General features: G+C 37.5%; 2 protein-coding genes across 2 annotated transcripts in view; one reads left to right on the top strand and one right to left on the bottom strand.

The window, feature by feature from the left end:
- Nucleotides 1-2,140, top strand: part of LOC106871260 (THO complex subunit 5 homolog A) — a 51,800-nt gene extending 49,660 nt beyond the window's left edge. The window contains exon 18 of the mRNA XM_089365294.1: nt 2,021-2,140. Within this exon, the coding sequence (XP_089221420.1) occupies nt 2,021-2,084 (64 nt within the window). The 3' untranslated portion in view covers nt 2,085-2,140. The remainder of the gene's footprint in view (nt 1-2,020) is intronic.
- A 4,253-nt stretch (nt 2,141-6,393) lies between these two features.
- Nucleotides 6,394-15,411, bottom strand: part of LOC106871266 (coiled-coil domain-containing protein 42 homolog) — a 56,073-nt gene continuing 47,055 nt past the window's right edge. The window contains exons 8-9 of the mRNA XM_014917630.3: nt 14,001-14,094; nt 6,394-8,621 (exon numbers count right to left, since the gene is read on the bottom strand). Coding sequence (XP_014773116.1) covers nt 8,538-8,621; nt 14,001-14,094 — 178 coding nt within the window. The 3' untranslated portion in view covers nt 6,394-8,537. The remainder of the gene's footprint in view (nt 8,622-14,000; nt 14,095-15,411) is intronic.

Genomic DNA, 15,411 nt, shown 5'->3' with positions numbered 1-15,411 from the left:
TGACAGAACAATAGAAAGCCTTCTCTAGGCTTAAACCGACCATATCCAGCCAAGATATTCTACCTGTTTTATGTTAAAACTGGCCAGATCTGGCCTCCCACATCTACCTTGCAATGTCATTCTTAAAATAGACAACCACATCATTGATATCTCAAATAAATAAACATTACACTTGACAGAGTAATCTGAATGTTGAAGCCTTCTCTAGGTTTAAAGTTGCTAAGTATAGTGGCCTACTTCTAGCTAAGTATTTGCCTTGTAGTTTTCTCACTAGAAACGTGGGATCAATATACCTCATCCTAGTACAAAGCCACACACACACACATACACTCTGTCTCTCTCACTGAGTTTATGACACAGGTATGGCTGTGTGGTACCTTGGGCAAGTGTCTTCTACTATAGCCTTGGGTTAACCAAAGCCTTGTGAAGAGATTTTGGTAGAGAGAAAATGAAAGAACCCATGCCACCATGGAAAACAGATGTTAAATGATGATGATGATGGTGGTGATATATGTACTAGGTCATTGCCCATTGCTATGCTGCCAGTAAAAATATTTGTTAATCACACATGTACCTGCATAAATTGTTCAAAGTGAAAGTTTTTTTTTGAAGTTTTTGTTGCATTGTCTACATGTTGAAAGACCTACACACATACAACCAAATAAAAAAAGCTATATATATATATATATATTATATACATATAGCTTTTTTTTAAAATTTGTGTTTATGTTGACAGATTTGCATTTAAAATTCCCATGTTTTTAATTAAAACTTATAAGTTACTAAGGTGAAAACACTATCTTTTTTTTCTCTCTCTCTCTCTCTCTCTCTCTCTCTCTCAACAACAAATTCTTTTCCTCCCCTTCTATTTAAAGTGAAAGTCAGTTTCCAAGGTCTGTGTTGCATTGTCTATATGTTAAAAGATACAGACAAACATAAACAAACAACCCAAAATGTGTGTTGTATTGTGTTGACAGACTTGCACTTCAAGTTCTGCATTTTTAATCAAAACTTGTTCGTTACTATAATGACAACACTGCCTATCTATCTTTCACTCTCTCTCTCTCTCTCTCTCTCTATCTATCTATCTCTCTCAACAACAACTTTTTCTCCTTCCATTCTATTCAAAGTGAAAGTCTTCTTTTGAAGCCTGTGTTGCATTGCCATATTTTAAAAAACACAGAAATACACTTGTGCGTGTGCATGTACACACAAACAACCAAAAAGAACCCAAAAAACATAGATATACATATAGTCTTTTTCTGTGTTGACAAACTTTCACTTAAAATTCTCTCATTTTAAATCAAAACTTTTTAGCTACCATAGTGACAACACTATCTATCACACTCTCTCACTGTGTTTCTCTCTCAACGACTTTTTCTCCTCCCCTTCTCCTAAAAATGCATTGTAATATATATTTTAATTCTTCCCCTCCCTCTAATAGATGTGATCTACAGACAGATTGAGATCCTCTTCTTTTTGATAATATAAGATATATGTGTGTATGTGTCTGTGTTTGTCCCCCACCACCACCAGTGTTAGTGTGTTTACATCCCTGTAATTTAGTGGTTTGTCAAAAGAGACCAATAGAATAAGTACTGGGGCGATTGGTTCCACAGGCATGACCATAGTCTAATGACTGAAACAAGTAAAAGGTAAAAAAAACAGTTAAAGCGGGTAACATGTCTAACTATGGATCAGTAGATTCCAAGTTTGGCTCCTGGTAAGCTCAAAATTCTTAAAGTCAGATACTAGTGACATACAAATGGCACCCATGCCAGTGGCACATAAAAGCACCCATTACACTCTCAGAGTAGTTGGCATTAGGAAGGGCATCCAGCTGTAGAAACTCTGCCAAATCAGACTGGAGTCTGATACCGTGAATCACTTATTAACTCAACAATTGCTTTATAAAAGACAAAATTTCTGTAAAACATACTCTTGCAATTTTTTACTTGTTATTCTTTGTACTTGTTTCTAATTGGTCTCTTCTTTTTATTTATTTATTTTTTATTTGCAGGGGTCCAAATCGGAATAAACCTTTTAAATATGATTCTCAACTTGGAATTTTCACTCACAGATAAAAGTTTTTTTTTTTTTTTTTTTTTTTTTTTTTTTCAATAAAATAATCTGAATCTTTTTTGTTGTTTTTGTTTTCGTCTTATATAAAGTGATTGAAAAATGCTTATATTCAATTTTTTAAGAAGCTAGGTGTCTGAAATTTGTTTTTCTTACACTTTATACGATATTTTTACAATAGCATTTGGTAGATGGAATGTACAAAAGCCCACCATATATATTTTTTAATTTTTTAACTTGTTTCAGTGGTTAACCTCCATTTTTGACCCGAGCAAAACAATGAAAATAAAATATTGCAAAACATGTAGTAAACGAATATGCAAAAAAAAAAAAGGAACACAAATTTTTGTCAGGGTTTTGTCGCAGTTTCAAAGAATGAAAATATTTAAAACACAAATGAAATTTAAATGTTGCAGCAAAAGTAACAGTTTTTGTTGTTCTGAAATTGCTTACAAATATCTTACACGCTGCAGATTCTTATAAATATTCACCTTTACCCTGCCTCTAATTACAACAATTTCCACTGTTTTTCATTTTTTAAAATTCATTTGATTCTTTATGCAGATACTCTCTTTTACTTGTTTCAGTCATTTGACTGCGGCCATGCTGGAGCACCGCCTTTAGTCAAGCAAATCGACCCCAGGACTTATTCTTTGTAAGCCTAGTACTTATTCTATTGGACACTTTTGTCAAACTACTAAGTTACGGGGACGTAAACACACCAGCATCGGTTGTTAAGCAATGGTGGGGGGACAAACACAGACACACAAATATGTATATATATATATATATATATATATATATATATATATATATATGACGGGCTTCTTTCAGTTTCCGTCTACCAAATCCACTCACAAGGCTTTGGTCGGCCCGAGGCTATAGTAGAAGACACTTGCCCAAGGTGCCACGCAGTGGGACTGAACCTGGAACCATGTGGTTGGTAAGCAAGCTACTTTCCACACAGCCACTCCTGCACCTATGATAGTTCATCTTATTAAAATAAATCATCTTTAACATTCCTTTAATTGTTGCAAGAAAAAAAAATGCTGATAGAGAATGATGCTATAGAAATAATAATCTATACTCTTGTGTGCTGTCCATTTCTTGGGTACAAACAGCAAGTCCGTTTCTTGGGTGTATATATATATATATATATATATATATATATATGAGGACTTGCTGTTTGTACCCAACACACAGAATATAGATCATTTACTACGTTGTTTTACACCTATTAATTTAAAAAAATAAATTTTGTGACCAGGTGTTAACATTGAGTTTTCGGATTCTGTGAGTTTGATCATGTGAATTTTCCGAGTGTCTCTGCCCCCACTTGCCAGTGCGCACCCCTCTATGCTGATTCCCTTGCTCTAATTATTGAGTCACTATCAGAGCTAGAGGAAAAGTTTCAGGTGTGGAAACAAGGATAAGAATCAAAGGGCCTTAGAGACATTAGTTGAACTATTAGTCCTCTTGCATTCTGGGAGGTATCTGAGCGTTTGAATGACATTAGACCCCAACAAACGCCCATAAATTAAATGCATCTATATGGGCCACAATCATGGCCTGTTAACCTGTGCCTGATGGCCACGATTGTGGTCCGTCACGCTTTATGTGTTAATGTTGAAACCAGTCAGATCAGGCCTCTCATACCTACCTGCAATGTCATTCAAAAAATAAAGAAACAAATCATTGATATCTTGAAGCTGTTGATACAATGCATGGTTTATTTAAAACAATATGAATAAGGATTAGATTTGACAGTGATCTGAATGCTAAAGGGTTAAATTAAGGGATCTTTGATTGTTTGAGACTGTTACTAGAAATGTTCACTCAACCATGTCAGGATTAACTATATTCCAAAAATTTCCTTGCCTAATCATGTGATCATCTGCCAATCAAATTATATCCTAAACAAGGTACTAATTTGAGCCCCACTTCTTTCTTTCTCACTTAAGTTTTAAAAATCAGAAAAAATTTGTGAAATTGGTTAAGCCTTTAAAAATAAACCATCTAAAAGACTCCCAATGCATTTTTGACTTCCTTTTTTGTTTCTTCCCATGATGATGATATATATATATATACTCTTTTACTTGTTTCAGTCATTTGACTGTGGCCATGCTGGAGCACCACCTTTAGTTGAGCAAATTGACCCCAGGACTTATTCTTTGTAAGCCTAGTACTTATTCTATTGGTCTCTTTTTGCCCAACCACTAAGTTACGGGGATGTAAACACGCCAGCATCAGTTGTCAAGCAATGTTGGGGGGACAAACACATACATATATATATATATATATATATATATACATACATATATACGATGGGCTTCTTTCAGTTTCCATCTACCAAATCCACTTACAAGGCTTTTTTTCAGGGACAGCTTGATGTATTGGTGAACGGTTAATGGTTTTGGAAAGCATAAAATTGCAATTGAGAAAAATTTAGTGGGCATGGCAGACTAGAAGCTATCTGAATATTGGAAAGAGTTACCTTTATTATGATGATTCGTGGTGGGTATCAAAATATTGATATGCCCGCTGTTCAAGTCTCTGTGAAACACTGTAAAGGCTGTTAGGCAAGACATGGACAGCAACAACAGGGACTACAAAGCCATTACCAGCACAAAGGGACCCAGTGGGTATTCTGATTGCACTTACATGCTGGAATTGATTCAATGACTGCAGGATAAGGTGTTGGAAGATCTGAACAAGGGAATTTGACCTTTGGTGAGAGAGACAGGTGTTGGAGTCACCACCATGAAGCTAGCCTTAAATAAGTATCTCCACTCTACCACTTGTACAAGAGGTGCAAGGGACAAATTCTGAGAGCCAAGGCAAAGGAGAACCTCTTGAAGAAGGCAAAGAAAATCCTGAACAAGCACTCTGTTGAACCAGGGATGATCTGGTTCTTCTCAGATGAGAACTTCTGCTTGGACCAGTTGCACAACATCTAGAACAAAAGGTGTTTGTGTACAATTCATGTAATGTCCCGCATATGAAAACCAAGTTCACCCAAATTGTGATGATCTTTCAATGTTTCTCCAACAGGACCTTAGACTCAGTTCAGACATTTATGTGAAGCTCCTAGAGACTGGTCAAACTCTGGCTGGAGAGGGTTACTGCAGGAAGATCATATGTGTGACAGCAGGACTTAGCTCCTTGCTACACATCCAGAAAGAGTCAAAAGTGGTTGTCGCAGAACTTCTACATCTCCAGCAGTTCCAATTTCTGGCTGCCTAATTTCCGTGATTGTAATTCCACAGATTACTTTGTGTTGGGTGCAACTGAGAAAGACACTAACTGCTCTTCCTGCAAGATCAAGATGTTCAAAGATCTTCCAAAGGACACAATGAGAAATGCAGTCTCGAGCCATCTTGAGGCCATGGTGGATGCTGAGAGCAGCTACTTTGAATAAACTGTTTTTTCCCAGCTTTAATCTAGTTATTATTTTTTAAATCTTTTTAATAATTTTATTTTTGAGTGGGATATTGTAGATTCTTTTTGCTTTTATGCCAACTGTCAAATTGAGCCCACTTTATGAATATAATGTAAATGGGTATTCTTGTGATTAACAGTCATCCTGTTTATGAGGAATGCTGTAATCTCAGTCACTTATACACCATGGAAGCCAGGGGCCAATGACATGGCTAACAGGGGAACAAAGTGAGTGACAGCTTGCCCCAAGCACATTTTTTCGAATTTAGCACTTTTACAACAATCTAATTTAACTCTTTAGTTCATTTGGATGATAAAAGTCAAATCTCTTTTTTTTTTTTTTGTTAATCACATGGACTTGGAAGAACTTTCTGGGAGTCCTTATTTTATTTGACCAATCTCCCATGTTTTTGAATTGTCTGCTCAAGGCAGGGTGTCAGGTGATGCCTGTGAGGGTGCTTGGCTCTTCCAAGGCTTTAGCCTCGCCATCGCCCATGATAATGCCGCGAGCGTGCTGGCTTGTTTCAGGAGGTTCCATTAAACCTTGTGGTGTGCAACCAAGTGAAGCAATTTATACATTTATATATATATGATACATTTATATATATATACACACAGGTGAGCACATAAGTGCAAAGCAAAGTGGAAAAGATAGTACTCAAATACCAAAGGTAGAGTATTAAAGCTGCAAAATTATCATAGAACTGTTACTCAGTGAGTAACAGTTCTGTGATAATTTTGCAGTTTTAATAGATGTATGTATGTATGGATGGATGGATGGATGGACATACATATACACATGGTAACTGTGATAGATATTAATATTGCTTAAATTATAAATATTGAAGTAAAATTTATTAACAATAAAGACAAATAGTGTTTTGAAAAACAATTTATTTCTGCTTAATAAAATAAAAGGGTTCCTTTATGTGCCAAGTTAAGCATGAAGGGTTTCTTGGGGAGGGAAAAACTTCAATAAATGTTCTGGCAATTAAGTACTACGTAAATATCCCAATATTCAAATATCTATTGTTTATGTATTTGTTTTGTAAAATTCCTGATGTCAAATCCTGTGTTGAAACAGATATTGTTATGAGCAGAATTTAGGTTAGTTGAAATATGTTTGTCACATATTTCAACTGCTAAAAGGCAAATACACTGCAGTTACCATGGAGAAAATATCTCTCTTATGGTAAAAAGGTGTGAAAACACCCGGTTTGTTCAGTGTCGCCATCTATTAGGAATCCCAGACATTGACACTTCAAGCTACTTGGTTCTCGTCAATGAAAGGCAATTCTGAATGAAGTTATAAAACCGTAGCTTTATATGTAATTCAGTCAACATGTTGACTGATTTGTGCTAGTAGATCACCGGACCGAGGTAAATAACTTCCCTAATTCTGCTCAAACTTACACACTGCTTAGCACTGACATTTCATTAGATATTATTTATATTTCAGGATGGACATATTTTTTTTTGTCAAATAAACACACACTATATATATTTAGCCTTCATTTCAGATATTTTATTTTATGTCCTTTGGCTGGAAATCTTCCGTCACACCTCCTACGACCTCTTCAGTGTCTCTCCATCCCATGTGTCTCCTTCTGTTCTGTTTACTCCATTTTGTCTTCCTAGTAAAGTCAAACAGACTAAACAGTATCGGAGGAGGTGTATGCAATGGAGAGGTACTCCATGTGGGATGGAGTATCGCTGAAGAGATCACAGGATGGAGAGCCACTTAGAAAGGCCAAATGGACTAAACAGGACAGGAGGAAACATGTGGGATGGAGAGTTGCTGAAGAGATCACAGGAAAAGAGGAGACATGTTGGATGAAGTCTCTGAAGAGGTCATATGACAGGAGGAAACATGTGGGATGGAGAGTTGCTGAAGGGGTCACAGGACCAGAGGAGACATGTGGGATGGAGAGTTGCTTAGAAAGACAAAGTAGAGTAAACAGGACATGGGGGATGGAGAGTCGCTGAAGAGGTCACAAGACAATAAAAGACATGTGGGACGGAGAGTTACTTAGACAAAATGGACTAAACAGGACAGGAGGGGACACATGGGATGGAAAGTCACTGAAGAGGTCACAGGACAGGAGGTGACACATGGAATGGAGAGTCGCTGAAGAGGTCACAGGACAGGAGGAGGCACATGGAATGGAGAGTCACTGAAGAGGTCACAGGACAGGAGGTGACATGGGGGATGGAGAGTCACTTAGAAAGACAAAATGGACTAAACAGGGGAGGAGGAGACACATGGAATGGAGAGTCGCTGAAGAGGTCACAAGACAGGAAGTGACATGGGGGATGGAGAGTCACTTAGAAAGACAAAATGGACTAAACAGGGAGAAGATACATGGAATGGAGAGTCACTAAAGAGGTTACAGGGCAGGAGGAGATACATGGAATGAAGAGTCACTAAAGAGGTCACAGGACAGGAGGAGATACATGGAATGGAGAGTCACTGAAGAGGTTATAGGTTGTGTGATGAAAGGTTTCCAGACAAAGAATTTAAAATAAGAACAATAATAAAATAAACCTGAAATGAAGCAAAGTACATAGTATGTGTGTGTTTATTTGGCCAAAAGAAAAATCACTATCTTGAAATATAACAACAAATATCTATCCTAATTTGCAAAAATTAAAGTTAGGAAAAACAAACTATTTACAACTTTGCTAGCAAAAAAAATGTATAAAAGAAAAACTAATTGTTCACCACAGTTCTATTCTCAAATGCTGTTGTCCAAAGAATCTAAATGCTTTCTCTAAATATATTTGATTATCAAATAGCAGGTGTGCACAGTTATTACAACTTATAAAGAATTAGCTTAATTACAGCAAAAATGAAATAAAAAGGTAGTTTTTAGCTTTTACAAGAGTCTAAATTGTTCTATCAAGTCTTTAAATTTGTGTTCAATTATCAAATAACTGATGCACACCAGAAATAGTTATACAACTTACAAATTATAGGTTTCTTCGTAGTAAGTTAAAAAAAAAAAGTCCATTTGCAGTTTTTATGATAGAAAGTAATGTTCTTTTGCTTTCTCAGGTTTAACAGTATTGGTGACGAAGACTAAGTCTTCCCCAAATATACGAACCTAGAAAGAAAGAAAAAAAATCCTTTCATTATCTGACACAAGATCACCTCCTCCTCCAATGCTTCCTCCTCTCTCAAAGATTCTTTGTCTTACAAGTTACTTGTTGACCTTGCCAATGCTGGTGCCATGTAAAAAGCATCCAGTCCAAACTGCAAAGAGGTTGGCATTTGGAAGGGCATCCAGCTGTAAACACCATGCCAAAATGGACCTTACCTGTACTTGTGCCATGTAAAAAGCACTCAGCCCACTCTGTGAAGTGGTTGGTGTTAGGAAGGGCATCCAGCCATAAAAAAAAACTTGCTAAAAAAGACAGTGAAGTCTGGTGCAGGCTCCTGCCTGGCCAGCTCCTGTTAAACTGTCCAACCCATGCCAGCATGGGAGGAGGACATTAAATGATGATGATGAGATTAAACACATATCTTTAAAAAAAAAAGTATACTGTTAATAAGAAATGTAGAAGCAGTGCACAAGTAAGCTAACACAGGAACATATTTGGGCGTACTCAACCATCTAGAAATAGTAGCTAAATGTCCTTCAAATAAACACTTTATCATTTAGAAATAGAACACATAAGATTATGGTTTCAAATTTTGACACAAGATCAGCAATGTTTAAAGGATTGGCTAAGTTGATTATGTCAATACCAGTGTTCAACTGATATTTATTTTATTAACCCACGAAAGGAAGAAAGACAAAGTTGAACTTGCTGGAATTTGAACTTAGAGTGTAATGAGTCAAAAGGAATGCCACAGAGTATTTTGTGCAACACTCGTACAGTTCAACTGGTTGGTTATGGTTGGAACATGCCATTTAATTGTAGGACAGCTCATATATCTCAATAATCAAAAACAAAAAAATAGAATTTTAAAAAATTAACAAAGGCGCAGGAGTGGCTGTGTGGTAAGAAGCTCGCTTCCCAACTACATGGTTCTGGGTTCAGTCCCATTGCACTATTGGCTGCAATTCAATATTCTTGAAATACTCTTGGAGCTAAGTAACATCAACAACTGTGTACCAGAAATTTTAAAACTTCTGTGCCAAATGAGTCAGAAAGATTGACAACCTGGGCCGATATGTGTGATTTAGTATGACTCATTATGACCTAACGAGTCATGTTGTAATTTTCATTGTCACACCACCATCATCAGCAATGAGACCTACAATATTTATGATCATGAAGTCAACACTCTTCTTTGTGTGTGTCATCATCATCGTTTAATGTCCGCTTTCCATGCTAGCATGGGTTGGACGATTTGACTGAGGACTGGCAAGCCAGAAGGCTGCACCAGGCTCCAATCTGATCTGGCAGAGTTTCTACAGCTGGATGCCCTTCCTAACACCAACCACTCTGAGAGTGTAGTGGGTGCTTTTACATGCCACCGGCACGAAGGCCAGTCAGGCAGTACTGGCAACGGCTACGCTCAAAATGGTGTATTTTATGTGCCATCTGCATAGGAGCCAGTCCAGCGGCACTGGCAACGATCTTGCTCAAATGTCTTTTCATGTGCCACCGGCACAAGTGCCAGTAAGGCAATGCTGGTAACGATCATGCTCAAATGGCGCTATTTACGTGCCACCAGCACGGAAGCTAGTTAGCTGCTCTGGCAACGAGTGCATGTGTGAATGTATGTTTATATGTATGCATGTGTGTGTGAGTGTATGTGTTTGTGCATGCACATGTACATGTGTGAGTATGTATGCAGCTGTATGAGAGTCACACACATTCACATACATGTGAATGTGTGTGAGTATATGTATGCATGTGTGAAAGTACGTGTGAATGTGTGAGTGTGTACGTACATGAATGCTTGCATTTGTGTATGTGCATGTGTGAATATGTATGTATGTGTGCATAAATGTGTGAGCATATGTGTGTATACATACAACAGAATTACCAGTCTGCTGAATTATAGCATAAATGGCTGAGTATTCCACAGACATGTGTCTTTCATCTTTTACTTGTTTTAATCATTAGACTGTGGCCATGCCGGGGCACTGCTTTGAAGAATTTTTTGTTGAATGAATCGACCCCAATACTTATTTTTCTTATTTTAAGCCTGGTACTTATTCTATCGGTCTCTTTTATTGAACTGTTAAGTTATGGGGACATAAACACACCAACACCAGTTGTCAAGTGGTGATGGGAGACAAACACTGAATCAAAGACACACACACACACACACACACATATACACAGTGGGCTTCTTTCCATTTTCGTCTACCAAATCCACTCACAAGGTTTTCACCAGCCTAAGGCTGTAGTAGAAGACACTTGCCCAAGGTGTCACACAATGGGAGGGAAGCAAGCTTCTTACCACACAACCACACCTGCACCTAGGCAGAGCTAGTGTGACATGAGATAGGGAAAAGCTGATCTTCTGAATCACAAATACAACCCATTTGCTGAGCTTCCACACAGTTTCCAATTACCCAATTTCATTCCCAAGACTTGGGTCAAATCAAGACTATACTAAAAGATATTTACCAAGACTATACTAAAAGACCATATACCACACGGAGGGATTGAAGCCAAGACAATGGTTCCAAAGCAAACTTCTTAATCACTAGGCCATGTGTGTAACCTCTTAGTTTTTTTATGAAATCATCATCATCATCATCATCATTTTAACATCAACTTTACCATACTTGAATCGGTCAGACAGAATTTATGTTCTATGGCTGAATGGTCGTCCTGTTGTGAATCCTGACTTGTTTCCAAGAGAGGTAATATTTTCACATTGGCTGATCATGTTTTCACAGAAAAGACTGGAAACGAATAACACTGCCTATAAAATTATGATGCTCATTTTGCACCATCACATGATGTCAAGGCATGGAGACACAAACAAACAAACACACACACACACACACACACACACACACACACAGTGTACTGTTCTGCAATGGTAAGATCAACAAAAAAAGTACTCCATCTCGTGAGAGATAAATATTATTTACTAAACACAAAAAATAGCACATAAAGACATATATTATGTTTATTAAATAATATATATATATATATCAAGTATATATAAATCATAAATCTGAAAGAGAAACACACTCTAAGTTATAGAACAGTAGAGTAATTAGATAAAAATATTGGGTTGTCCGGAAAGTACATGCTAATTTTCCAAAAGGTTCTTCTCACTCAACTCATGTGGTACCCAAACATCATAGCGATTTGTGTACCCAAGCTTTACCAGGTGCCCATGAACGACGGATTTTGATAGGTTGAGGTTTTCTGCCAATTCTCAGGTTGTGCAATGTAGGTTATTCTCAATTAATGACTTAATTTGGTCATTGTTTGTAGTGGATGGTCTGCCTGATCGCTCTTTATCAATAAGGCTACAATCTCCAGCTCAGAACCTTGCGAACCACTTCCGTACAGTTCTTTCGGATAAAGAAACATCACCGTAAACTGCGCATAATTCTTTGGTTGCTTGTGAGGCATTTTTCTCTTTACGGAAAAAGAAAAGCATCAAGTGCTAAAAATGAATTTTCTTATCTTCCATTTTACAGGGTTAGAGAATTAACACAGGTTATAGGAACATAAACCTTCTTCCAGGAAAAGATAGCTTAAACTGTGCTCTAAATGGAGGGGTAGTCAAATCCTATTTTATGAACTCAACCATGTTCTAAAATAAGTCGAAAGGTAAGCTACTATAAATTGGCACAAACTTTCCGGACAACCCAATAGTTATGGTCAGTCTATGGGGTTTACTCAGGGCTTCACGTCCATAAAGCACTTAGCTTTACAGTATCTCTTCAGACCCTGAAAGCCAGTGACCTATGAACTCTCTTCAGAGACCTTGTGGCTAATTTTTGAACACACAAAGAAGAGTTAAGTGCAAGGGATTGTCTTCCTTAGACCGCTGTCTATAATCACCTTGTGGATATCCAAACTTCAGTAGGAATCTCCTAAAGTGTAATCAGGCAGGCAAACAGTCAGGCACACAGACGGACTGATAGATAGAAACACAGACAAGCAGACAGACAGGTAGATAGATGGATAGATAGATAAATAGATAGATAGATAGATAGATAGATAGATAGATAGATAGATAGATAGATAGATAGAGACAGACAGACAGATTGATAGATATACACACGACAGGTTTCTGTCTATCAAATCCACATGTGAGGCTTTGGTCAGCTTGGAGTTACAGTAGAAGATACTTGTCCAATGTGCCATGCAGTGGGATTGACCCCCCAAAACACATGGCTGGGAAGCAAACCTGGCCACACAGCCATACCTACATCCATTAGAAAAAAAAATGGTTTCTCATCCATTTTCTTCATGCTTTGTTAAAGATGTACCAAAGACTGGTTGTGGTGTTACACTCCTAATTACAAGATTGTGATTTTCATTATCAGACCAGGTGATGCACTGCGCTCTTGAAGAAAACACTCCATTTTATATTGTTCCAGTTCATTTCTTCACTGTAAATGGGTAATCCTGTGATTAACAGTCATCCTGTTTAGGAGGAATGCTGTAATCTCAGTCACTTATACACCATGGAAGCCAGGGGCCAATGACATGGCTAACAGGGGAACAAAGTGAGTGACAGCTTGCCCCAAGCACATTTTTTTCAAAATTGGCACCTTTTCAACAATTTAATCTAACTCTTTAGTTCATTTGGCTGATAAAAGTCAAATCTCTTTTTTTTTTATTTTTGTTAATCACATGGACTTTCTGGGAGTCCTTATTTTATTTGACCAATCTCCCATGTCTTTGAATTATCTGCTCAAGGCAGGGTGTCAGGTGATGCCTGTGAGGGTGCTTGGCTCTTCCAATGCTTTAGCCTCGCCATCGCCCATGATAATGCTGTGAGCATGCTGGCTTGCTTCAGTAGGTTCCTTGTCGTGTGCAACCAAGTGAAGCAATTGGTGTGGCATTGATGTTTTCTTTTCTTTCTTAGCTTTCTCCCTTATTTTTTTCTTTTTTTCTTTATCTTTCTTTTGTAAAATATTTTCTTGCTCATATTTTGAATAAAAATTGGAAGAGGAGAAAAAGAAAAAACAAATCTCCTGTGATGTGTTGGTGTCAGTTGACATCTGAAGGACCAAAACAAACCTTGACATCATAATCTCTCAACACTGCTCAACTCCTGCTGTGGATTTACATCTTTTTCACGTCACACCTATATCATAAGTTGTAAGTTTCATTGTTGCTGATAAATTAAATTAATGAACATAGAATACAATTACATATATTACAACTAATGAAATATTTCATGTAATATAAGAGAAGTGAGTTAAAATTGTTTGGTATGTGTCACAGCACCTTTTTTCATGTGCTCGCTCTCCCTAACTGTAGAACCTGGCAATGCCTCTGTCAGGGGCCTTACTACTTTATATTTTAACATGTTTAATACTTACACAGTTTAGTTCTTCAAGTGAGTTCGGCTCACCATCTACTGCTGGAGGTAAGTTTTGGTAGGTTCGCATTACATTGAACAAATTATGAGCAGCCCTGCAATTAGATTTATTAATGTTGATGTAAAACTGATTCATTCAAATGAGGCACAGTACATAGTGGAATTTCTTTTATTGAGATATTGAGGTTCATGGAGCCGCAAAGCATGCAGCACCGTCGGCCTAGTGCACTGTATGCAGGCGGGCGCAGGCTGGGTCCAGTGGAAGGGGCAAGACCTATGGATGGCCCCTGCAGGCTTTCTACTACCAGTGGGATCAATGCAGTTAATGTTCTTTTTGGACTTTAATTCAAATTTATTGCAGAAGATAACAAAAAAATTTTTAAATAAAATTTGGACTACAGGTTGTCCAATGTGCCATGTAGTGGGATTGACCGCAAAAACACATGGTTGGGAAGCAAACCTGGCCACACAGCCATACCTACATCCATTAGAAAAAAAATTGTTTCTCATCCACTTTCTTCATGCTTTGTTAAAATGTACAGAAGACATAATAGTGGTGACAAGAATATTATAGTGCTGATAATAACATACAAGTGGATAAGGATCCACATTATAACAATATAAAAGGCAGCATATTTGTGAGTAGGCTAAAGTGCATGACAGAAAAGATGGGTGAAGAGATATTAGACTAACTCATTTTGAAGACAAATATAAATGTAAATTCCTAGTTATCCAAAAGGGCTCCTTTAAGAGCTCACATTTAAGATGGAAAAGGAAATCTGTACATTATTGGATATATATGTACATAATCTATATGTTTATGTGCCAGGGAGACATATTACTGATACTCTCTATCTATTAAGGCAACTGCAGGAGGAGTATTTAACAAAAAAGCAAACCCCTGTACTCGGCATTTGTCAATCTGGAGAGAGCCTTTGTCAGGGTGCCTCACTCTTTCATTTGGTGGTGGCTGCAGAAGCTAGACATAGATAAATGACTAGTGAAAGCTGTTCAAGTCATGTACAGGGATGCTGTCAGTAAGGTGAGAGAGTCAGAAATGAGTACAGAGATAAATTTGATGAGCAGACAGGAATTCAGACAAGAGTTCACCAGGGTTCACTTATCAGGACCATCTTATCATAGTCCTCCAGGCCATAACGGAGGAATTTAAGGCTGGTTGCCCATGGAAATTACTCAGTGCTGATGACCTTGTTCCTATAGCTGAAACAGTAAGATTTAGAAATTAAATTCCAGGTGTGGAAGCAAAATCTGGAATCAAACAGTTAAACTAGCAGAGTTAATTGCAACAGTTAAATTAGCAAAAGCCAAATTTCTGGTAAATAGGAAAACTGACAGAACATTAAACCCTTCGGGTTAACTGGCCCTCAATATGTAGAAAAGGTGTAGGTCGA

The sequence above is a fragment of the Octopus bimaculoides genome, chromosome Z, assembly GCF_046866305.1.
Source record: "Octopus bimaculoides isolate indiv1 chromosome Z, ASM4686630v1, whole genome shotgun sequence".
In the NCBI taxonomy this organism is placed as follows: domain Eukaryota; kingdom Metazoa; phylum Mollusca; class Cephalopoda; order Octopoda; family Octopodidae; genus Octopus; species Octopus bimaculoides.
This window is presented reverse-complemented; position numbering and strand designations above follow the sequence as displayed.